This window comes from Falco biarmicus, chromosome 7 (genome assembly GCF_023638135.1).
Source record: "Falco biarmicus isolate bFalBia1 chromosome 7, bFalBia1.pri, whole genome shotgun sequence".
Classification (NCBI taxonomy): Eukaryota; Metazoa; Chordata; class Aves; order Falconiformes; family Falconidae; genus Falco; species Falco biarmicus.
The window spans coordinates 59,995,236-60,019,936 of NC_079294.1; the positions used below are offsets into that span (position 1 = coordinate 59,995,236).

The 24,701-nt window shown below is 38.6% G+C and overlaps 1 protein-coding gene across 3 annotated transcripts in view; it reads left to right on the plus strand.

Annotated features, from left to right (window-relative positions):
• The window catches only part of ADAMTSL3 (ADAMTS like 3), a 203,288-nt gene that overhangs the window by 155,736 nt on the left and 22,851 nt on the right, over positions 1–24,701 (plus strand). For all 3 annotated transcript variants that reach the window (XM_056345954.1, XM_056345955.1, XM_056345953.1), the window contains 8 exons: positions 2,802–3,088; positions 10,195–10,324; positions 11,386–11,578; positions 12,219–12,398; positions 13,172–13,325; positions 17,663–18,743; positions 20,564–20,691; positions 21,040–21,168. In XM_056345954.1, the coding sequence (XP_056201929.1) occupies positions 2,802–3,088; positions 10,195–10,324; positions 11,386–11,578; positions 12,219–12,398; positions 13,172–13,325; positions 17,663–18,743; positions 20,564–20,691; positions 21,040–21,168 (2,282 nt within the window). The remainder of the gene's footprint in view (positions 1–2,801; positions 3,089–10,194; positions 10,325–11,385; positions 11,579–12,218; positions 12,399–13,171; positions 13,326–17,662; positions 18,744–20,563; positions 20,692–21,039; positions 21,169–24,701) is intronic.

Below are 24,701 nucleotides of genomic sequence, written 5' to 3' on the forward strand. Positions count from 1 at the left end.
AATCAAAAGTATTGCCATGTGTGTGCTCTGAATGCCGCTGAGTAAAAAATATATCACTTCTGAGGCTGATGGAGTTTGCTTTAATGGTCTCTCACAGGCTTTGTTTGTGCATATGTTAAATAAAAAATAAAAATAAAAAAATAATCTGTCTGAACTCAAAATTCAGATACAATGCCAACCTCTGGAGTTCTCTCACTGTCCAATCAGTTCCTTGCTCAAATTTTGTATTAGCAGTCTCCATTGGCTGCTGTTGAAGGCACTTAAAGTGTGACTATAACATGATCATGCTTTGAAAAGTTCTAGAATTTAGGATTTTAATAGCTAAATAGTCAAGTGACTAGTGTAGCAAATTCCATGTTAGAATAAAATAATTTGGGTGTTGTTTTTTTTTATCTTGCACTTTTCTGAAAAATACCAGACACTAATCAACAGGAAAACATCAATTATAATATAGGCTTGGTATAAGTCGAAGAAAAAATGCTTAGAATTTTCTGAATTTCTTTATAAATCAATCAGTTGATTGAATGAAAGGATTGCTGTGGTTCAGAATTTCCTTTCATTTATACAGGAGTTCAAAAGAATGCATCATACGTTATTTTCGGAATGTTTTAATGCACTCAGCTAACAGTACACAAAACTAACACTGATGGCTGGTATGCTGCTGTCATGCTTTTAGCAAAAAAAGTTACTTGCTTTCAGACTGTAAACTGTTAGGTGTGGTCACACCACCAACCAACTCGTTTCAACTATATATGTCCACCAGTTTTATTTTTCTAATTAGCCACATGAACTTATACTTATTTTTTTACACAGAAGGAGGAGAAAGCCATAATTTTTTTAATCCTACACACAATGACCTTGATTGAATAAAGCACTTAAGCACAAGTTTAATTCTGAGCACATTATAGTCCTGTTGACTTCAAAGGACAGCTGATATGCTATAAGCTAGGCACATGCTTAAGCATTTTGTTGGATGAGGGTGATTTTGCCATGGCCACCCTATGTAGTTTGCATGGCTGTCTTTGAAAAGACTCTGAGATCTGATGGTTCAGGATTAAGCTGATTTTATCTATTGGGTAAGAGAACCCTTCCTGTGCAGCTTTTTCCCATAGGTGTTCAGTTAGAATTTGTTATCAAGAGCACCTGGACATTGACCCCTACCAGCTGTGCCGTTGGACTTGGTGGACTGTTAGGTTGCACCAGTAGGGCATTTACTCAGATTTTATCGCTGTAGGACACAGCTATCCACCATTTTGATAATACTCTTCCAATAAAAATCAATACTCTGCCCTTTCCTGAGTCTGTCAGGGACCAGCAAGCTCTAACTAACACTCTGAGGCTCTGTTCAAGGAAACTTTGAAGTAACAGGCATCTTTATCTTCATAGCAGAGTTGTGAAGATACTTCATTAACATCTCTTTAAAGAATAACCAGTTGCCTTGTAACCTTTATTGGAAATGAGAATAGTCTTTTCCACGGCAGACAGTCCGTCTTGAGGTCTATCCCAAGCACAGCTTGGGTGACGACCCCAAGGACTGTTAGAGTATCCTTATGGGTTACCCACTCATCTGTTCTCCTTTCTTCTGTGTGATTCTTCCTCTGTATATACTGGCAAGGAGTTGTTGGCTCAAGATGATAAACTGTCCACAGAATCAGCCACATTTTGTTGACATTTTTCTGTGCTTACTGTGTATGCAGAGTGTAAACACTGATTTTTGTCTTACATGACTGTTCTTATTTTCTTAAGGACAGCTTTCCTGCAGTGAAGAGAAAGATAATTCTTAATTAAAGATAAGGAGAAAATCTTTGAATCCTAATTTGACTTTTTCCTTCCAAATACATTTTTAGCATTGGTCAAATATATCCTTCTGTATCTCCCATTTGTGTTTTGACCATCAGCTACATTTGGACATATAATAAAGAGCAAGTGCAACCTTTTGAAAAAACATCCTATGAAACTCTGATTTCTTATAAATTGTACCCCAGAGCCACTTGGGATGACTTTATTAATGAAATTCAGCCCCTTGGGTCTAAGGCCATTTTGAAAATTACTATCGGATATTGATGTGACCCTCGAAGTCAAAGAATATTATCGATTAAAACCTCCTTTTATTCAGTAAATTCATGATCTGTAAAATAAGATCTTACTATAGTTCATCAGGAGCATAAATGCTTTCTAATAAAAATGAGGGATTTGTGACTGAGCCAGTTAGACCTCTTTATTGCAGATAAGAGGCTTCTTACAAGATTAAATCTGAGCAGCAGCCTGCGGTGGTATGCACTGGAGATAGCTAGATTTAAAAAGTGTTTTTATGCTGTCTGGTTGCTGATTATTGGTATGACAGAAGTTGATGGCCTTTCTCAGATTTAAGCAGACTGCAAATATACTTTTGGCATATGCCTAAGTCCGTGTACCTGGGGAGCTATTTTATATTGTAGAGATGTGTCTTCATGGAGTTTCTCCTTATTTTCCACTGAAGGAGTTTGAGGAAAGATTTAGGGAATGTCCTTTCCCCCCCAGAAAAAAAGATACAGCCTTCCCTGTTCTTTTGATTCTTTCTCCTCTTTTGCTACATCTTTTTTTTTTGTGAATTCTGAGAAATGGTCTGGGGTGGGAGGCAAGTGAAAGACTTAAGACACTTGATTATGCATTCCATTTGAGCATCAAATAGTATTATGTATTGTCTGCTGTGCGTATAAACATACATTTATGTATTTTAGCTATGTTTTAGCTCTGCACACACATACATAAATATATGGAACAAAATGACAGCGTTTCTACTGCCCTGTGATAATTTGCAGGTTTATTCCTGAGCCCTGGTCTCCATGCAGTGCCACGTGTGGCAATGGTGTACAGGTGCGAGACGTGAAGTGCCGAATTCTTCTGGCATTTACTCAGACTGAGGTTGAACTGCCTGAAGAGGAATGTGAAGATGTGAAGCCACCAACAGAACGCGTCTGTCACCAGGCATCCTGTGACAGTGATCCTGTCCCCTACACACCAGAATTTTCACATGCTGAAGATGGCAGCGTGACTTACGACTGGGAATACATTGGGTTTACTCCTTGTTCAGCTACGTGTCTCAGAGGTACCTTTATTTATGTATTTATTTATCCCAAGTAGCAGGAATTTGGCATTGCTTGATGTTGTTGGGTCTTCTCTTCATGTTGCCCTATGCAGCTATGTTGATCTGTAGAAAAACATGCACCTTCAAGTTTTAACTGATTTCTAGGTTATTCATAGAGTATTTGAAACTACTTGGTTTCATTTATGTCCTGTGTTCAAACGTTGACTTTATCTGGTTAAGGTGCAAGAAGTTATTGTTACAGCAAGTTGCTTTAGTCTTGCTGCGGGAGTCTCAGCTGTCAGGTAGTTGGTGGTATCAGTATGTTTAGTGCATCGTTGATGGGCATGTTTAGACAACCTTTCTTTCTAGGAACTGAAAGTGTATAGTTTCAAAGTTAAAATTCCCATGTTAGTTATTTTGTATATTCCCAAATGCTGTCATTTTCTGCAGTACAGTAGGGATACAAAGCTGTAATTAGGGAGGCTTCGTTTCAGTCTGACCGGTGTGAACATCAAACGGGAGTTCGTTTAGGTCTTGGTACAGTACATGACTCTACAGGAGCTCTGTGCCATACATCTGTCTGCAAGTAGTTAGGCACATTCCTTTTTGGATGTAATCGAATCTCCCTGTTGTCCTAAGTACATGCTACCAGACAAGGTTGCTGGTGTTGCTGCTACATGCTGTACGCTGGGACCGAACACAAGTGAGTTATGAAGTGTTAAGTGGAAGCAGGGGAATTGTGAACACACCTATATATGACAGGACTGATGACATCAGTGGGAAGTGAAGACAGTTGTACCCATAGAAGAAATAAAAAATGTAGAAAAGGGGAGAACAGAAACAATTGGAAGCAGAGAGCCAGTCTAGAGCTCACAGAAAGCAGCCTCCTTTGTACTATTCACCAGTTCAAACCTGGAAGACAGAAGCTGGGAGGGATGCCCCAGAATGCTGTCAGCAGGATGGTAAGTGGCTGATTAGTGCCTCCTTTATCATTTACTACTGCTGTTTACTGATGGGGTTGATCCATAGGAACAGCAGCACATATGGTCACAAAAGTTGATGCATCCCATTCCCTCAGCCACCTTCAGTGGGCATTTTGACTGGCAAAGTAGAAGAGGCTGTAGTCGAGTGTATCTGTATAAATGTGTGATGGTAATGACAGCTATTGTGACTAAGTGTCTGTCTTCATTTTGAGGCAGTTGTCTTTAGAAATAATAATTGTACCCTAAAGGAGGAATGAAGTTTTCATTACTACTAAATTGGTAGTTCTCTTTTTCATATCTCAACTGATTTTTGTAATGTGCAATCATTTCGTTGCCATCTTAAGTCCACTTTACTACTGCTATTTAGCCAGTATCTTCACCAAAGGTGTTCTGAAACTCCAAAGTTTTTGAACTTAGAGGGCATCAATAGACATTTAGGCTGAAATAATCTGTAGTCTTTGCCTGCTATTGCACATGTGCCTGTTTGCATTGCCTGCATCTCCACATGTGAGTTTGTCCATGCAAAAATGTTCATGTAAGAAGTTGTACTTGGAGTGCAAGCTGACAGAAATTTGAGGAGCCTGTACTGAAGACAGTAGTTTTGTTTGCCAGTGCAAAGGAACTTTGGAATGACTGATGAGGAGAATCCCATGATCAGTTTAATTGTATTCCTAAGGGAGCCGAGTGTGAATTCTGTTGCTGACTTCTGACCTTTCATGAATTTGTGAGATGTCTGACGCAGAATTGTCCTAGAGGTGTTCATAGTAATCTGACCATTTGTCTGATATGCAGTAGAAATTATCCATTTGAAGAAGTTTCAAAGAAATTATCTGCTTTCTCTTGAGACTTCTGTGGTATCACTGGTACCATGTCTAGACATTTTTCTTATGTGATGCTCAAGGGAAATATGGGAAGTTGTCAGGATATTTTATCAAGGAACAGCTTCAGAAGTCCCTGTACTGTTATGTTAGTTAGGTAGCAGTGATTTTTTCCTTCTATCAGTTCTGGTCTTCTTGCTGCCTTGGCAAAGGCTTTCAAACAGACCAAAAATTACCTGCCGATAAATAGTTTAAAGGGAACCAGACATGTCTTCTGTTTCCAACTTATTGCAATGTACTAACTAATGATCTCACTGTCTACTATTTTTCCATTGTGTAGTTCAAAGAGGCTGATCCATTTCGGCTAAGTTTTATGTTCAAATCTCATTTCAATTAGATGAACTCTCTCATTACAAGAAATGAATGTTGTCTGAGTTTGGAATATCCCAGTGTAATGTAAATTATATTAGGTGCTTTTTCTCTAGTATGTATGTATCTAGCAGTGGCTATTAAAATAAATTCCTGTGGATTTCTGTATCCTCAGAACTCCCTACCCCCATTTCTTACTGCTTGACTCTCCAAACAAGGGAAAAGCCTGCAGGGTCTAAACAGGGTGGAAGCTTTACAGCCACTGTGTGAGCAAAGACTGAATCTGTTTCAGTGCTTGTCACTAGCAGCTTTTTTAAAAATCCTTGTGCGACTAGACTTTTAATTCGAATTCTCCTCTGATCCCTCTCCAAAGCAGATGAAAAAGGCAGATGGCAACGTTGTTTTCTGAGGTATTAGAATTACAGAGATAAAGTGATCTGCAAGGCAGTATCAAACATCTTCACTTTCCAGTTCGTCATATTCCTTGGTCATTTTGTGTGCTTTCTGCAGCAAATCTGTGTGGCTTGTCACCTAGTATATTGAGTGCCATAAAACTTGCTGCTTTTGAGGCCTGGTACAGTCTGTTATGCCTCTTAGCATAACTGATACTTCTTTCATCAGTCTTTCCACGAGTGCAAATAGAAGTTGTCCAGGCCAGTCTGTCATGGTGCAGATGTCACATTTAACGTCCATAGGAAACTCTGTAAGCATCCTGAAAGCTAAAGATCTGTTTTGTCTTCAGTGCCTGAAGAAATCCCAAGCTGAAAATAAACCAACAGTGTACTTGGGTATCTCAGGATTTGCCTTTATTTTCCCAAAATGTGGGGGTTTGGTTTGGGTTTTTTTTCACCCAATCTGAAGAACTTTGGCCCTGATGTGAGAGGCCCCAACACCAGTATAAGCTGAATTTTCGTAATGTTGTCAGTGAGACTTATTAGTCATTATCAGAATAAAGAGTACGCCTAAGGAGAAGAAATGTTTTTCTTGTAATCTGTAGTGTTTCTTCAGTGTTGTCAATCATTTAACTACTCTACAATATTTTAAAGGGATGTTTTCAATTTTAAAAAATAACTGAACGTTTTCTGGTTCCCTGTTTAAAAATACCTTTAATTGCAAGAGGCAGATTTTGGTGGTTCTATATAATTATTATTACTACTTATATTCCATATGCTTCAAAATTTATGATTCTGATCCTCTAAAGTCATTACAGTGGCTTAAAAGTAATGAGATTAAACAATAAATACATATGCACTTCCTTTTGTTTCCTCTATAGTCTGTGACTTCGGAAGCTTTAGGGTACAGTCAAGTTGTGTCTTCAGGCTTTTGCCCAAACCGTAATGGCTAAAAGTTTACCATTTTATTTATAAGAAACCTGAGATTCTTAGAAAATTAATGGATTCTAGCCAAATTTAAGGGCTCTTAAGAAAAACAATGAGTGTTCTGAGACTCTCCTATAAAGTTGAGAGCATTTGCAATGGTGTGTTGTAGGTAACTGATAACTGGTTACTCCTATCACTAGTTTCTTTAACTGCAGACACTGTTTACTCTTTCTCAGAATGAGTATAAATAACATTGCTAGTTTCAGTAGATTCATAGAGAGGCTCAAGCATATGTAGGGCTTGGCATTTCTTCTGAGTTTTTTTCAGCTGATAGTACATATTTTAAAGTAATCCCCAAACTGAGACTATCTCATAGAAATAAATGACTGTCCTTCCTCTTCCAGGTATAGGGAGTAGCTCAATCCACTTACCATTTGCACAGCAACTTTCCACCCCCATTTTCTTTGTACTCTAAAAAAGGCAGAAACAAAATCTGGGCTTTTTTCAAGCATTCTGATCTTTTAACACATGCTTCATGCACTGTGTATTTCACGGCACAGAAAAGCTTGTAAAAGAATGTAAATGTATGTGGTTTGAATGCTGGGTTAAAATAGAAAATATTCTATTTCACTGAATAGTAGGATAATTACTACAATAGTGCATCAGATTACTGTAAAAATACTTAATGCTCCCTGCTGCATACATAATGTTTTAGTTAAATTATCTACTATGTTTATATTATAAGCCAAGAAAGTCATACACATAAAACTTTGCTTGTTTGAATAATAGATTTTTCCGTTTTCCAACTGACATAAAATAAGAAGTTTATCAGTGATTGAAGTTCCCAACTAATGGAAAATTACAGTTTGAGGTGAGAAATCTGATTAATTGTCAAGACATTTTGACAGCTAAATTCAAGCAAATGCTGCATCAGTTAACTGTAGTTATTTATTGAGTAGAGTTCCTGAACTGAGAACCACGGAAAAGGAGGGAGGGAGTGGTATGTTTTTAATAGCTCTTTAATAATCCGTTTTATGCTTACGGCATCAAAACAGGTTGCTATTTTTCTTTCAATAAGGCCCCTGTCGCAAAGAATCACTACTGCAGTTTGTGCCCTGTAGTTAAGTCAAATGAAAGATACAGCACATATTGACATTTTCTGCACATAACACAATCATAGCTAGCTGGTCATGCTGCAAGGCAGGAGTGGTTTAATGACTCTAGGTGGCAAGTTGCAGTCAAAACCCATCACCTGGTATGACATTGTTCATTTGGCTGGCCTATTTAGTTTTTGTAACACTGAGATAAAAAGTTTCCATGGGATTATTGCCAGTTTAGATGGTCTGAAAGGAATCTCATTTCATTCCCTTCCTTTTTGTGAGATATTAAGATATTACTTATCACAACCTGTTCCAGAGTAGCATCACCTCTGAGTGTGGTTTTCCCACAGGAACACGGTGAGGTCAGCAAAACAGAAGGTTGGTAGAAGAGAGTAGATTGATAGCAGGTAGCACAGATAGACCTGAAATAGAAATAGATACCTGCTTGATTGCTTGTCTAGTAATGTCATTCTGTTGCTGCCAGAACACAATTTCTAAACCTTTATTTCTCTCTTGTAGACAGTCAGATGTGCATCTCCTATGTAAGGGGACAGGGAAGCTGCTCCTGTTAAACAAACACGTGGGGATCAATCGGACAGAAAATGTTTGATTCCCTTGTTTGTCACTCTGCAGTGAAATAGTAGAGCTCTAGAAAAAATGTTTATTTGTTGGCTTGTCATCGTTGGGCATTTTCATGTCTGCATTATAGTAATGTTATTTGTTGTGAAAGGTTTATCCTCAGCCTTGCTAGTAAAATACTTTTTACTCAATGTGTGTGTTCTGTGTTAATGTAGTTATCAATACTTTGATAGAAGAGAACTGAATAGGTTGTCAATCATACATAAGGTCAGGTCTTCTGTTCTATAAAAATTCATCACTTTGTAGTTATAGTCAAAATATTTATATAACAAGGTCTTTCTGAACTGAAAATTAGTCCCAGAGGGGATCTAGAGGTGTACCACAGAGCCTGAAAGAAATTGGAATCTATGTTATTGTGAAAATCACCGCTGGCCCACTCCTGTTGAACTGTCTGAAATAGCTGGACTGGTTCAAGTGTTGCAAAGAGGGATTGTCGCCTGGGCTGGCTGTTACACTGGACTACATCAGAATTGTTTATAGGTGGAAGGAACAGTTTTGACTTATGAAAAGAACGACAGTGCTCATGGATGTGTTTTAAAGGAGAGAAAATGGACCATTGACATGGAGACAGAACTCTCAGTGTAGTATATTCCTTGACCCCACTGAAATCAGAATGTCTAAAGTCCAACAGTGCCAAGAAACCAGTCGTCGTGCACAGTTGACAGAAGCAAGAATAGTTGTAGTAGACTTTGTGTAACAATAGTGGGAATGTTTTTAGGTAATGTCATAGGTGATACCATAAAGCAGTTAGTGAAGGTTTCTAGCTAAAAATGCAACTCCCTCTGATGGTTGTAAGAAAAGCAGTATAACCTGCTGCTGAAAGCAAGTTTGTATCCCTACAAAATTACTGGAGATAAGTGAAAAATAGGAAGGAAATGGATTTAAATACTTCAAACTGTGACTCTTCAAAAGCAGTTTTTACATGGAAGCAACCAAACAGGTGTTTTATTATTTCGGTGCTTTTTTTTTTTTTTTTTTCCCCCTACAAGATTATGATCATTAGCATTGCTTATATAGAACATCCCAGATGCACGGGATTCCCCAAGTACATCACAAACCGTCTTGTCTTTCATGTGCATGTGAGTGAGCTTTGAAATTGAGTAAGGGTTTCATACTAAAAAATATGATATATAAGATTGGATAATTACATAGGTTTAAAATAAAAGTGGTTCACAACATGTGTATTCACCAAGCTGACTTGTTCTAAAGCAAACTTATATTACGTTTCATTTTGACTCATAGAAATTTGAGTATTAGTAATCTTTCATGCTTCAGTAATAAGATCTAGGTAGCGAAAGCTGCAGATCAGAAGGGTGCCAAGAATGGTCACGAGTGAGGAAAGCTCTAGGCTGGGTCAGATTTGCTGTCTTCAGCAAAACTGTTGCAGCTCTTAGTCTCTATGAGTAAGGTTCTATGTTTAGTCAGCCATTCTCCTGACTGTAGTTTTGCAAGTGATCTGCATTTTTTTGTCACATATTTTGCAGATCTTTAGCTTCTTAAAGTCAAGGTAAATGAGAAGGAATCACTTTGACTTTGGCAACGAAACCAGTAGTTGGTTTGGGGACCATTACAGAACCAGGTTGATGTAGCATTTGATTGTGAACAGACAGAAAAGCCTATTTTGTGTTGGTTTTCAGAGAGGCAGAATGTCAAATCAAGCTTTTTAACTATCACAGAAATAAAGTGCTAGATATAATTCACAAATATCTTTTGCGCATTAAATACATAAACTGTGTTCCTTTTGACTTGAGATGTTCCTTTAAAGACTGGTATCAAATTCAGTGTCCAGAGCTTTTTTACTGAGTTAATACACACAGCCTTGAATAATTACAAGAGCAAAGTTTGCAGCAATCTCTTCATCTTCAGTGTTTCATGACTGTCTTTTCCTTTTTAATTCAGGAACACAAGAAGCCATTGCAATGTGTCTGCATGTAGAGACAAAACAAGCTGTCAATGAAACCCTCTGTGACAATTCCAAGAAACCACCACCAATGACTCGTACTTGCAATATGAAGCTTTGCCCTCCGAGGTACACTGGAATAATGAAATTGTCTTGTGGCAAAGAAATGGTTAATAGGACTTAAATAAACATTGGCTTTCTCAAAAAAGGGCTCGGATTGCAGGACTGTGGTCTTGCTTTGGGATGAAATTTCCCTGCTTCTGTCTTTAACAAGGTTTGGGGGTTGGGTTTTTTGGGTTTTTTTGGTCTTGTTCACTCCTTTTCCACTCTTCACATCTCACTAATAAAATAGGGAACATTTTCTGAAATAAATCTCTTCCATGTAGATATTTGCCAGAGTTGGAAAAACAGCCTTAACTCTTTTAGTGGTACAAGGAAAATTTTAAGGTAATTTCACAAAAAAAAAAACCCAAGAGAATATTTACTTTCTGTTGTTACTGAATGAAAAAAAGTTAAATAAAGATTTCAAATTATTTTAATTTCGTGCTTCTTTAGTAGCTCCACATAGTTCTTATGGCTTCTTATGTTTGGAGATTCTGGGAAAAGAAAGATCCCAGCCCAAATGCAAGAAGGCCTAGCTGATTTGGTCACTTAAAAGTGCCATATGTGAAATTTTGACATGCCCTGCCTTATTCACCCACTTTTGATCTCTGACATCCCTGATCCTTTGCATATTGTTTCTATGTGTTTGCAGAAACCTCCTCTCACAAAATGTAGGGAAGAAGTTAACAGGAACAGGATGTTTTATAGAAAACATACACACTTTTAAAGGATGTTTTGTAAATGTAAGAAAAGTCTATTTACATATTTACATTTACAAACGTAAACGTCAGCAGGTTGCCAACAGGGTTATGAGGAGCATTCTGAAAGCAAATGCTGGAGTTGAATTTGTCTGGAAATTACTTTGTTTCTTTATTGTTAATACCTTCTGCATTTCATTGTTACCTCTAAGTTCAGAATCCTAGTTTATAATTTTGCATCACAGCCAAACTCAAGGGATGTTTTAGCCATCGATCAATATAATTTATAATAATCAGTTATTTTTTGCTAAAGCCTGTTTGGATGTGATTGCTCCTTCCCCAGGCTGAGGTGAGTTGCTAAACCATGAGCTTTTGGCTTTGTTGGAATAGGTGGCAAAGTGGCCCCTGGAGACGCTGCTCGGCTACGTGCGGGGTTGGGATACAGACAAGAGACGTGTACTGTCAGCAGCCTGGAGGATCTGCTGTCGCGGCTGAAGAGTGCAAGGACAAAAAGCCTCATTCTTTACAAGCTTGTAACCAGATTGATTGTCCCCCTGTGTGGCATGTTGAGGAATGGCAACAGGTATGGCTGGGTTACAGAAAGAGTTTAAATGTGTTCCTCTGGCTAGGTACTGGAAATTCTGGAATAACATGGAAGGTAGCTCCTAAAACTTGGTATGTAGGTGTTTCAACTGATTTCATTAGAACGAACTCACCCAAGGTCAAAAATACTGCTTTTGACTGCTGTGCCAGTGGTTAGTTACCAGATGAGGTGGAAAGTCCTTCTTAAGATTTCAGAAGGCTGGATACCAGTTACTCCAGACATCACCTCTCTCCCTATGCTCTGCAAACACAGTAACCTGCATTTGGAGACACTGCTTCATTATCAATTTTTTCTGTGTCATTGAAAATGTTTCCAAAACTCTCACCAGGTATATTAACTGATGAGGGATATGGGCAGATCCGTGTGTAAGAGGCGTGTGTTTCTTTAAGATTTCTGCTACTGAATTGCAGTCAGGTGGTGTGAATTTTAACTTAAGTTCTCATAATTTCTAATATGTTAAACATTTTAACAGAATTTTCTACACACTACTTACTTTTTACGTGAAAGTAGGTATCATTTTTCAAGATAGCATAACTGGGGGGACTTACAATGTTTGTGCACAATAACAGTATGATGCGTGAGAGCAGGTGTACATGCTATGTTCTTTTCTTCTCCTTAGTGTTCACGTACTTGTGGAGGAGGGATTCAGACCCGCAAAGTGTACTGTAAGCAGCTGTTGACGGATGGAAGTTTCCTGAAACACTCTGATGACACCTGTCAAGAACCTAAATTGCCAACTAGTAAACCATGTGCAAAAGTTGATTGTCCTCCACAGCTGGTCTTTGGAGAATGGTCCAAGGTGAGCAGCCCTCAACAACAGTGAACCGAAACCTTCTGTTGTAGCATGAGCTCTAAAGATTTTTGCTTGGGTAAATAAACTGTAGCAATAAATTCACAGGATAGCTGAAGGTTTCACAAGGCATTTACCTGGACTAAACTGTGCATACAGTTGCTGTGCCTTCTTGCCCACAATCAGACTGATTGCAGCCCCCTTCCTGAGTTGTATTTCAGTTGCTGAAGGACGGGCTATAATACATTGCATGCATCCTACCAGACATATTTAGTTATCAATTAATTGATGCTACAGTTTCCAAAATAAAATCTTTGCGTTATTCTGGAATATGTCCTCTTCCTTTCCCATTTAATGCAAGCTTGCTACCGCTCCCTGTTCAAAAAGATTTATAAAAGTTAATTGCAGCTTCTAAATTCAAGGTTCATGCAATACAAACTAGATGAGAGGGTTGAGATACTTGACACAGACTGTTTAGAATGTGCCAGATTTTTTCTCGTAGTTACCAGATCTCATTGCTTTGTTCTGCCCATGCTTGGACATAATGAAATACTGTCATGTTATTTTAATTGTTCCTGAGTTGCTTGCTGGAACAAATTATCTCTTATGTTCTTATTTTTCTGGAAAAGTGGAGAGAGTTTAATGTCTGGGTAACACAATTATTCATCTGAAGTAGAGCATGTGCACTCTCTCTCAGAAGGAAAAAAACCCAACCTAGCTTAAAATTAGCATGTGTGGCGTGGGACACCAAGTTTAGCTTGACTGCATCCTTCCTTTCACAGTGCTCAGTAAGCTGTGGTGTTGGAATCCAGAGAAGAAAACTTGCCTGCCAAAACCTAACAGCAAAGGGCCAATATGTCACATTAAATGGATCAATGTGTAGTGGTCTGTCTCCTTCAATGCTTATAAGGTCTTGTCAGATGAATGCCTGCAACAGTAAGTATGTTACTTTGCGTATTTTTTTGATAATTTGGAATGATCTATTTATAAAGACAAATCTGGATACATGTTAAGCTACTCATCTCCCTATACTTTCACAACATCACTAATCTGGCATAAACTGAGTGTCATAATTACTAGACCAGTAATAACAGGATTCGTTTTAATTTTTTTCTGCCAGTCAAAAATAAAGGTTATGATCTCCAGAAGCAGTTTTGAATACACTGTAATGGTCCGTACCTCTCACCCTCATACTTACCTACATTTGATCTGAATTTTCCTTTGTCCTTTACACTATTCCAATCGAAAAACAAAAACCAAACCCAAACCATCGATTGACTATAAACTACAAAGGACATCAGAAAAGATACTAATCCAGTTCTGGCTTGTCTTCTCACTGTACATTTGTATTACACTGGACATTTTGCTTAGCATGGTGGAATTCAAAACCTGAAGCTCTGTGCCAGTGATAACTTTAGGTATAATTTCTATCTTTCCTTGTAGAAATGAGAATCCCGATCTCATGAGCTTTGCAGGAAGTGATGACAGTGCAGACACTCTTCAAAAAAATCCAGTATTTTCTTCCTGTCTATAAAAAAAACTTTTCAGAAAGATTATCTATAGGAATTATACAATTCAGGCACAATCAGGTTTTGATACTGATGGTAGTTGCACTAATTACATATGTATAACACTGACGGAAATACTGTACTGATACAGACTATGTTTAATCACCTACAATATAATTTCAAATAGGCAATTCTAAATGCAGATTCCTTATGTCTGAACCTGTGCTCCCTTTCCTTTACAAAGGAGAGTATTGGGTTGTAGGTTTGGGGAGCAGGGCACTGATAAAAGAAAAAAGGAGAGTTTCTAGTTTTGAGGTGGGGGAAAACTGAAAACCTTCATGAATGGCCTGGTTCTCGTCACAGACCACAGATAGACATGTTTTGATCCAAATCATAGTGCTGTCAAGAAATAGCTACTTTATACATATAGAAGCTTTGCTTTAAAAATTATTCACAAAACAAAATAAGAAATAGAATAATTACTGATTCATACATAATATGAAACTTCTTTTCCTGGCCTGTGTTTCAGATTAACATGCCAAAATCCTGAGGTTCAAAACTCCACTTAAATAAAGCCCTGTGGACTTTCAGGAATGTCCTTGGCATAAGGTTTAATAAAATATTTTGAGCTGCATATCTATCTGAATTTAATTAATTGTGGATAGTTGAATGGCAGTATAGCTGGTTTGCAAATTGCTTAGCACAGACTGATATTAAAGTTACATTGTCAGCTTCCACCACAGTGCCAAGAAAGCAGGATGGTAGACTGCAGAGGGAGTGCAGTTGTACTGAATGGGTGCAGATCAAAGTCATCAAAGAGAATCACTGTCCTCTTCCTTCACCTCCACAACCATTTGGAACCAGGGAGCCCTTGCAGCTCGCATCCGCCTGGCAATTCCCAGGCTGTGCAACAGAGGGCAGGGGAAGGTGTAAGACGTGTCCGTACCCATAGTTCTAGCTTGGGTTTGGCCCGAGGAGCCAAGGCAGCGGCAGCAGCAGGCTTTGGATTCACAGGAACATGACGGAGGCATCTCCTCCTCCTGCAGCCATGCGTTCCGGCCGCCTGCAAGGGGCAGTGAATTGAAGGCAGGAATGTAGCATGGCCCGAGGAGGGGCAGACAGCTTGGAGCAGAGGCGGTGAAGAGTGGTGTGGTGCATGGCCCATGTGCCGTTAGGGGTTCTTGCCTGTGAGAGCAACATTTCTGGATGTGCCTCGTCAAAGATCATGCTTCTGCAGCTCAGATGAGCCCCTTCTTTTTTACTGTCTCATGACAGTGCTGAGGCTTTTTAGACTTAATCTTTCACCCTGGGACTAGTAAGCGTAGCTGTTTTTCTCCTTAATAAGCCCAGTTAAGTCAGAAACATTCCTGACTGGGCTCTGAGAAATAGGAAATAACACCAATCTAGCCCTGAGGTCACCAGGACCTGAGGCCCAGCTAAAGCTGTAGAGGACCATTAGAGGTCATAGACACATATGGATTTGTACCAGGTGATAATGAGGTCCAGTGGCTCCAGTACAATCTGATCCTTAAGCAAGACTATCCTTGTAGAAAAAACCCTTTCCAAACAGTCTGTTACCTCAGCAGCTGAAGGATTGGATGATACTAAGGATCTAGAAAATGCACACTTATGTGGCCTCATATATTCACATGACCTTATATATTTATATGGCCTGCCATCCACAACTCTGAACTTTGTTTCACTCCTAGCCTTGCTCACCAGTCACCAGTAAAAATATACACACCCTTTAGTGTTGAACTGCTAATGAGAGTTAGTGGTCTTTCTTTTTTTAAAAAATGAAATGGATGAGACTTGTTAACATATTTATAAGTATGCACTGGGTTTAATTCCATGTTGGAATAACTAGTGTAAACAGACCACAGCCTGAAGTATTTTAATTTGTGTGTTTAAAGTTACACTTACTGTGTCTGTAAGTTGGATTTTTGGAAATGGAAGATTTAATGCTGGAACACTTCCCTAAAAATAAATATTTGGGGCCCAATAACTTACTAAAAACAGGACGCTACTTTAATAATTTTAGTAAACTGAGTGCCTAAAGAAATTTATTTGTTGTACCACGCGAAATGGTTGAGGGAACCATGTATCTGGATAACGAATACCGATTTAAAAGCTGCGCAATTATGAAACCATGATATCCCCACAGGTCTGAACTCATTACCCAAAACACTGAAAATAACCATTTTGTTTTATAAGCGTAAGAATGCACTCTAGGGTGTAGTTCATACAGTGTACACACTTATTGAATGCTTGAAGCATTTAGCTTTTCACCTATTTCTTCGCAGCATATTTGAAGCATATGTATATAAGAAGCATGCAGTTTTTCAAACATCATTTGTGTGCCATCGGTGCAGTTGTCATTTCATTTTTGCACCTACCAAGTGCAGTATTAGTAATGATTTCAGATTCAGGCATGCTGAGAAGCATTTTGATTTGCGTGTCCATTTCCTGGCTCATCAACCCATTCTGCAGGCTCCGAGTTTTTTCTCTGTCACACACCAAAAGGCTGGGTCACCAACCACAATTGGATTGCTTTCTAGCACCGATGCCAAGTGTTTCCCAGCTCTTCTCAGTTGGCCGATTTCATCTTGCATGGAACGAACTCGGGGGTACATGCCCTTGCTCCGCACCTCCCGCAGCACTTTGTTTCTCACCTAGCTAGCGTTTTCTCAGTAAGATCAGGTCTGCTGGTTAAAGCGGGGCACTGTAGTTGCCAGCAGCAAGTCAACACAGTGGTATCTGAAACATTGCAGTCATTCTCTGTGGTGTGCCCAGTGTGCCTGTCCAGCCACTGCTGGGAAAGGCTGCCTGCGGTGGTATTCATTCAGGCAGCTCCCTAGAAACCTTTCAGCATCCAAGTGCCTGCAGTACAATGCAGGAGGCGCTTCGTAATACCCAGTGTCTCTGTACCCAGTCTGCATGAAGCTTTATGCTGCTATTGCCTGCTTTTGTCAATTCATCTGATTACTACGTTCAACCTCTCAAAATTTTTACTTATTTCTCTCTTTTCTCCTTTCCCTCCCTACTTTCTTGGCACGACACTGTGAGCAACTCATCTTTCAGTCGATCCAAGCAATTGCCCTAAGCTGGTGATTACAGGGTGGTTTTGCTTGTTGCATGTGCTGTGTCTTCACTGACTGTTTCTTTCACCTCCTCTGTTGCTATTTGTTTGGCATGACTCGATCAGAGAACCAGCATGGGCAGCCAACAATTTAAATAACAGTCAAGGGGAGCCTTACTTTTTGGATAGGTTTTGTTTTATTTAGGTCATTCTGCACTTGACAGTGCTCAAATGTGGGGAAAATGATAACGTGTTCAAATTTTTTTTGATTCACTTTTTCCATTCCCATCATACCTAGCCTTTCTGAGGCAGCAATAAGAAATATATAGAAAATATAACCTTTTTATGATCATATCTATCGCATAAATCAATATACTATATAATATGTGTACATTTATGTATGTGTGCACCACCTATGTCCTTCATATAGGTATCTGTTGCCTGTATCTTTCTATGGTTAGGAGATTTGGGGAAGAAGCCATTGAATTCTTGGCTGGAGCAGAGGAATGTTATGGTTTCATGTTGTTCATATTTTTGCATTTTTGTGACTCAGATAAAAGCTCAGCATGTTGCAATCTGACTTGAACAAAGTCAGGAAAAGCTCTGTCAAGCATTCTGTGAAAAGGAGATTTTGTAAGCCTGAGTGCCAATGATTAGATACTTTTCAACACTTTGTTTTCTTTCAGAGATTAAACCAAGGCTTCCAGAAAAGTATTCTGCTCATGGACCTCAGATTGTCGGTATTCATCGAGTCTATATTCAGACAAGACAAGAGAAGCGCATTAATTTTACCATAGGAAGCCGAGCCTACTTACTTCCAAAAACATCTGTTGTAATTAAGTGCCCTGTACGAAGGTTCCAGAAATCACTTATCCGGTGGGAGAAAGATGGACAGCACTTACAAAACTCTAAAAGACTTGGCATCACGAAGTCAGGCTCGCTGAAAATACATAGCCTTGAAGCTACTGATATCGGTGTGTACCGGTGTATTGCAGGCTCTGTGCATGAAACATTTGTACTCAAACTCATTGGTACTGACAACAGATTGATAGAACCACCAAATCTTAGAAAACAAGCCAGTGGGACCAGTAACACAGATCACAATGAAGCTAACAGCTTTGGGGCCAAATGGCATAAAATGAGTAAAATGTGGCAAATGTGGAGTAAGAAGAATGAGCTCTACCTGGGTGACAGGCAAGTAAACGATCAGCCATTTCTGCGAAATCTCGAAGCCTTTGGGAGTAATTCAGCAGAAGACTTCAGCTCTCGTGAGTTCAAGAACAAACGACTGGAGGCAGCAGTTCTCCAAGGCGCCTACAGCATGGACACGGTGCAGTTTGAAGAACTGATACGGAACATGAGTCAGCTCATTGAGACTGGAGAAGTCGATGATGACTTGGCATCCCAGGTCATTTATCAATTAGTTGCTGAATTATCTAGGCCTCCACAACCAACTACTGAAAAATGGAAGGGGGCCCAGGATGAGAAACTTGCCTCAAAACTCACAGGCAAATCACCAAATGAATCTGAACGTTTCAGCACAAAAACTGTAGATAAGTTAAAGTTTGACCAGAAGGTTCCAGTTATTATGAGGCAAAAGGAATTTCCTCGAGTTTCCTTCAACAAAACAGTCACTGTACGAATTGGAAATACAGTTTTTCTGACCAAGAATACTCATGCTGTCAATCTTCTGTGTGAAACAGCTGGTATTAGTGAAGTGAAATATACTTGGACAAAAGATGGCGAGGCATTAAAAGCCTCTGAGAAGTAAGTAAATATCTTCTCTTATATTTTTGAATGATTTATTATGTTGCTATCAACTGTAAAAATCCACCCTGCTGGGCAATATTAAAACATACGGTTGTAAAAACGAGATAAGCATGAACACTGTGCCTTCCATCTTTTTATTTAAGTAATTTACTTTTTTTTTTTTCCTTCAAGTGTCTGTCACGTCGTTTGGCTTTACTAACATCCCACTGTATTATGTCCATTTCCACGATATTATGTGGGAGGACTGACATTTTTAACTAGATGAGGTGTTTTGGATGTCCTAACTGAATTTTGTAATCCGCCTCAACCATTTCAGCTGCATCAGAAAATGAACAAATACTTAAATTAAGAAGCCTGTTGGATTCTATCAGATACCAAATATAGTGGGAACACATTAAAAACTTCCATCACAGTATAGAAGAAAATGGGTCTTAGTTCTTACGCATTTTAAGGAGGGAAAATACAACTGGTACCCTCACCGTCCTTCAACACAATATATCTTTAGATATAACTTCAATTTAGAAAGAATGAGCTTTTATGGATTATTTCTTTACAATACTTTAGAATTTACAAATATTTCTGTTGAGGACAGTGGAATACAAAATAATAAAAGCCTTGTATTACTGTCACTCCTGAGAACTGTACCTGAAGAACAAGTACAGCAAGTGTATGTAATACTCAGATATTTGCTCAAGACTGAGCAAATACTTTTACTTCATTGCTGATAAATTAGAAGCTCACCTGATAATATTAACAACAGCTTCGTGTGTGAACCTCTTAGAATTGTAGCTAGCTCTTGAGCAATGAAAAAAATGATTCTGAAATGATAAAGGTGTTTTATGGATATTTCTCAACATACTTAACTGATTAACCACACTGCCAAGAAAAATATACTTCTACAGGGCTTTCAATTAAAGCAAAGACACCAGAAGTAAGCCATTTTAGAAAGTGCAGATGTTTTTGGAGCCATGGAGCTCCCACCAGTTACGTCGCATTTTTTGGACATGATGGTGCTTTGTTTATTCACAAGCATCTGTTTGAGTCCTAATGTCTGCTTTCACAAATTGCCTTTGTTTTAGCCCAGACTAATATTCTTGCACTTAAGGGATATATTGGCAAAGTTGGTTCTTTCCTATTTTTTTCACAGTAAGGTTTCTTATACACAAATCCATATATATGTGTGCGTACTCAAAAGCCAGTGACATTAATACCATTGCATCTGAGAAAGAATGTGAGGCGGTAAATGGGCTGCTGATCTGCTGGGTTTGTAGGAGAAGGCTGTACTTGAGCCACGCATGAGCATGTCCTCACGTGGCAGGCAAGGGGTTCAGGACACCTGTGGACTTTTGGTGGAAGACTTTAGCTTTAATGATGATAATATTAAAAAAGCAATACAAAACAAAAGACCCTGCAGTAATTTGGAAGTCGGATGAGACCATACATTTGTGAATTCCCCAATCCTGCTGAAAACCAAACTTGCTCTGGAGAGATGCATTTCATGTTAAGCCTAATACTTCCCATTGTGCTAGTCTGATTTATTCGTGCTGCCGTTCCTGAGGGATTCTGGTTTGCAGTAGCAAACTCGCTGTCCTCCAAAGGGCTGCAACTAGGACACAGCTTTGTAGAAGAAGGATATCTGAAGAATCTTCCATGCACGTATCCCTTAGCACTCACTTTTTGTTACCGCAGAGGAGGCAGAACTGTTCCTACATGCACTGGTCTAGTTTTTGCTGCTGTACCTGTAACTCTTGCAAGAAGATTCAGCTGGGTGTATGCCCCAGGGTCATAACCCTTATCTTTCCTTGAACATTCTGCAGGGTGAACCTGGACACCATTGGAAAAGTGCAGATTCAGAATCCTACTCAAAAAGAGCTTGGTACATATGGATGCCTGGTTGTTAATGACTTTGGTTTTGATATGGAAACATCATTGCTATTGCGTGCAGGTAAGACTGTAGAATCAGGCATGTATTTTGGTTTTTGTGTTGTTGGTTTGTTGTTTGGTTGTGGGGTTTTTTAATATATAAGCACCCAGACCCACTCCAATGTGAAATAGTATATTTTGTCACAATCCATGAAACTCTGCCTGATTTAATAGGTAGCAATAAGATGGTCTTGTTGCTCTAAAACCACAGCAGGTGTGAACCCAGTCTGCTGGTATCTACCCCACTTGTATTTTCTGGCTGATGCCGTACAAACTGAATTCTGTTCAAAACATGATGATTTTAAATACAGGATCTATATTTAAAAGTCAAATAAAGCTTTTAAAACTGATTATCCCTTTAATTTCAAAGAGATTCCTGTCATCTTGTCCTCTGTGTTAAATGTTACAAATCTGGAAGCCAGCAGTCTCACAGCAGTCGTTGGAGGTACAATCGTGGCAAGAATTGGAGCAAATATTATGGTTGAATGCCCAGTGAAAGGTAAGCAAGAGCTGTACTGAGGTTCCTTGTAATGTTGGAATCAAAATTTTACCCGACATCTTGAAAGAAATTACCAGTGAAGGCAGAAAATAATTGATTAGTAACTTTTTATTAGGCAGGTCACCCACACCAGTCCTATTTCTTTTCTGTCTGTCACTTTAATTTGCACACACACGTATATGTTCAAATAGACTTTCCTTTAAAAGTACTTTTCTTTCCATGAAGTGGACTGAGGCTCCGCTACAGACCCTAAAGCCGACCAGAGTGAATGACTATCTTGCTGCAATAGCAAGCATGGCCAGCTGAGTTGCTCATCAGAGAACTTTCCTTATCCCTATTTGAGATGCACATATGTCTAGACTATTGTTAAAACCGAAAATGAAATCTCCAGCCATAGCTTAATAGAACTTTAAACCTGACAGTGAAGTAAACTTACCTTTTAGAGCCATCAGTCTGCAGCTGCAGTAAGGAAACAAAGAAAAGTGCCGAGCCATGAGAGCATATAGATATTTTCTAGCTCAACATCTGTGGAGCAGCGTTAATGTTAATCAGAAGCTACGTGCATTAAGCAGTTCACTGCTTCATTTTGTTCTCTAGTCCTTTGTTGGAAAGGTAGAGCCTTTCTTTTTAATCAGCATCTCCGTCTGCTAAGTTTAAATTGTAAGATTTAACTCACAGCGGCAATATTCTGTCAAATATTTAATAAGCTACCGTGAGCCTTTTGTGCCTTGTTGAAGAAGATGTATGAAAGTGCTAATAGTAGTGAACATTGCAAGTGAGAGCAGAGAGAGACTTCAGAGGAGTCAGTGTGCCATTCATGTTGCTGGGGGTGTGCGTATCAGGAGTGTTGATACTGAACCAGAGTAGTGATAGAAATATATATATGCAAATAGTTCTGCATACAATAGTGGCGCCAGGCTGACATATATTAGGACATGTGGCTCTGCTATTCACTGTTGTACCAAGGCTAATTCTTTGATGAAGTAATATTTTCCAGCTATAGTTTGGCAACTCTGTGTATAACTGACCTACATCTCAAATTCAGCAGAGAGTTAATGTCACACTGTTAATATTAATATTGTTAGGATGGGTAAGCAGTTAGCAATTTAAATATAAATTAATATTTTCACAGGGGACTGTAGATTTCCAAATGCTTTAGAATTGTGTATAGCTATGAGCCAAACTTTAGTTATGCTAAGGCACCAATGTTGACTTAAAAAATGATTTATCTAATTGCTTGATTTCCTGTGATTGCCAAGGAAGTAAGTATTACTGTTTGTGAATAAAATAGAGCTTGTAAGTCTTAAAATGTCACTAAGCCTAGAAGCAGAACAACTTCTGCAGTGATGTAAGCAGAGTTTTTCTGTTCTGCTTTCCTTAATGAAAAGTAATAAACCACTAACTTCAGAAGATTGAATGTAATAGCACTTTATGCTAACATTTGTCTAATAGATGGGACCAAAAATATGTCCATTTGTAGTGTAGTAGTATGCAAACTTTGTTGAGAATGCTGATAAAACATCATGTGAATTATCAGACAAGCAAGAGTTTGAATAAAAAAAAAAAAAAACCAACCTAAAAGTATTTGTAACTTTTAATACTCTAAATCTGTTCCTACAAACAGGCCATGTGAGTCTGCAAAAGTCCTTTTCTCCTCATCAGGCATGTTGATTTAGAGAATAATCTCTTGCCTTCTTGGAGTAATAGCCCACCGCAAATCCTTACAACTAATATCTAGTCAAAATGCCCATGGATAGTGACCAAATGTGACTGTCTATTAGCTGAGGATCTCTTAGAATGAACTGTAAAAGTGATTTTAAGAGAGCCCTTCTTTTAGTGTCAGGTCTGGAGTACCTTTTTCTCAGCGCCCTTCCTCCTGCATGCTCGTAAAGAAGGGTGTTTTCATTGGGCCTGTCCTAAGTGAAGTATCACTAGATAAGATTCTGTGTGTTCTTCATGTTCTGCTACATACTTATCATCCAGGATCCTTCTACACAGAGGTTACTCATGCAGATTCCTCAGTGGCATCAAGCAGATACATCTGATCTATTGGACTCCCGGTAGCCCACAAAATAGTCCTCCATAAGAAGACCCATCTGATAAATAAGGTGTCTGTGTATGTGAAAAACATTAGTGCCATGCCACTAAGAGAAATCTTAAATTACTTTTAAATTTCTTGGCTGCAATGACTTCTGTGGTTTTTTTCTGTAAGCTGAATAATCTATAATACTTTTTTATAGTTGTTCAAACTGTAATTTTCTCTGTGAGTAAATCTGTAAATTTATTGTTTCTATCTGTAGAGAATAGGTATATTGAGTTCTCCCTTTTGGGTTAAGCAGTGCAAAGGTCTATTCAGGAGTTTTCTGAAATACATACAAAAAGTGTGCACCTATGCAAAATAGTAAATTAACGATTCGTTTAGGGGAGAATATCATGCCATAGAGCAGAACTTCCCCTGGAAGTTGGAGCAACCTACCCAACAGTCTGACAAAGACAGTTGTGAAGGGTAGAGAGGAGGTGATGTTGTAAAGAGATACTTTCCAGCTTCCTCTGCTGGCTGGCTAATGGCTGTACAATACACCTCTTCATTATCCAAGGCCTAAAGAAAACCAAATATATTCTAGTTAAGGGGCCCTGGGTTCATTAGGGCACGTTACACAGGACAGCTTGTTTGATGGTTTTAACGGAAAGGACTTGAAGTTTAATATAACATGCAGTATTAGCCAGGTGACTACAGGTTTTTTTCATTTTTGGGTTTTTTTTGTTTGGTTTGTTTTTTGGTTTTTTTTTTGGGGGGGGGGGAAGTTGTTGTTACTGATTTGGTTCTTTTTGTGCTTTTGAAAGTCTTCCTTGCACACTCCAAAAATTACATTTGGATTGAAAAAAACCTTTAAAATGCTAAAGAGCATTCTATAAATAGAAGCTCAAAGAACAGTTTGTTAGCTAAACTGCTGAAGCTAATAGCATTGAGTTCCTTTCTCTTTTTAATTTTATAACAAAACTATTTTTCCACTAATTATAATAAACTCACTTTTATAGCTCCCACATGAGCATATGCTAGAAGATATTCATAACATTCTGGATAGATTCATATTCCATTCTTACAGCCAAGAGCTTTTCAATCAACACACATGGTATAAATATCAATACTGATTGCTCCAAATTGCTCTTGGATAACATTTATTGTATTTGCAGAAAAGATCGTCTTGTGATTATTACTAAAATAAACTAAAACTGTCAGACTCCATTTATTGTGAAAACTTGAAAGTTCTAAGTTGAATAGGAGGGGGGGGGGGGAAGAAATTACATCTAAAATGTGCATTGTCTGCCACCTCCTGGTAACAGAGTAGAAGGGAAATAGACTGCATTGAGATTGGGTATATTATATATACATTATATTGCATCTCTGAGTATTTTGGCACAGAGGCTTTTACAAGTAGAAACCCTGTCTTCATCCACATTCTTAATTCCTTGCATATATTTTGGCTCTCTAAAAATAAAATATTGATAAGACACTTGTGAGAAATACGCAG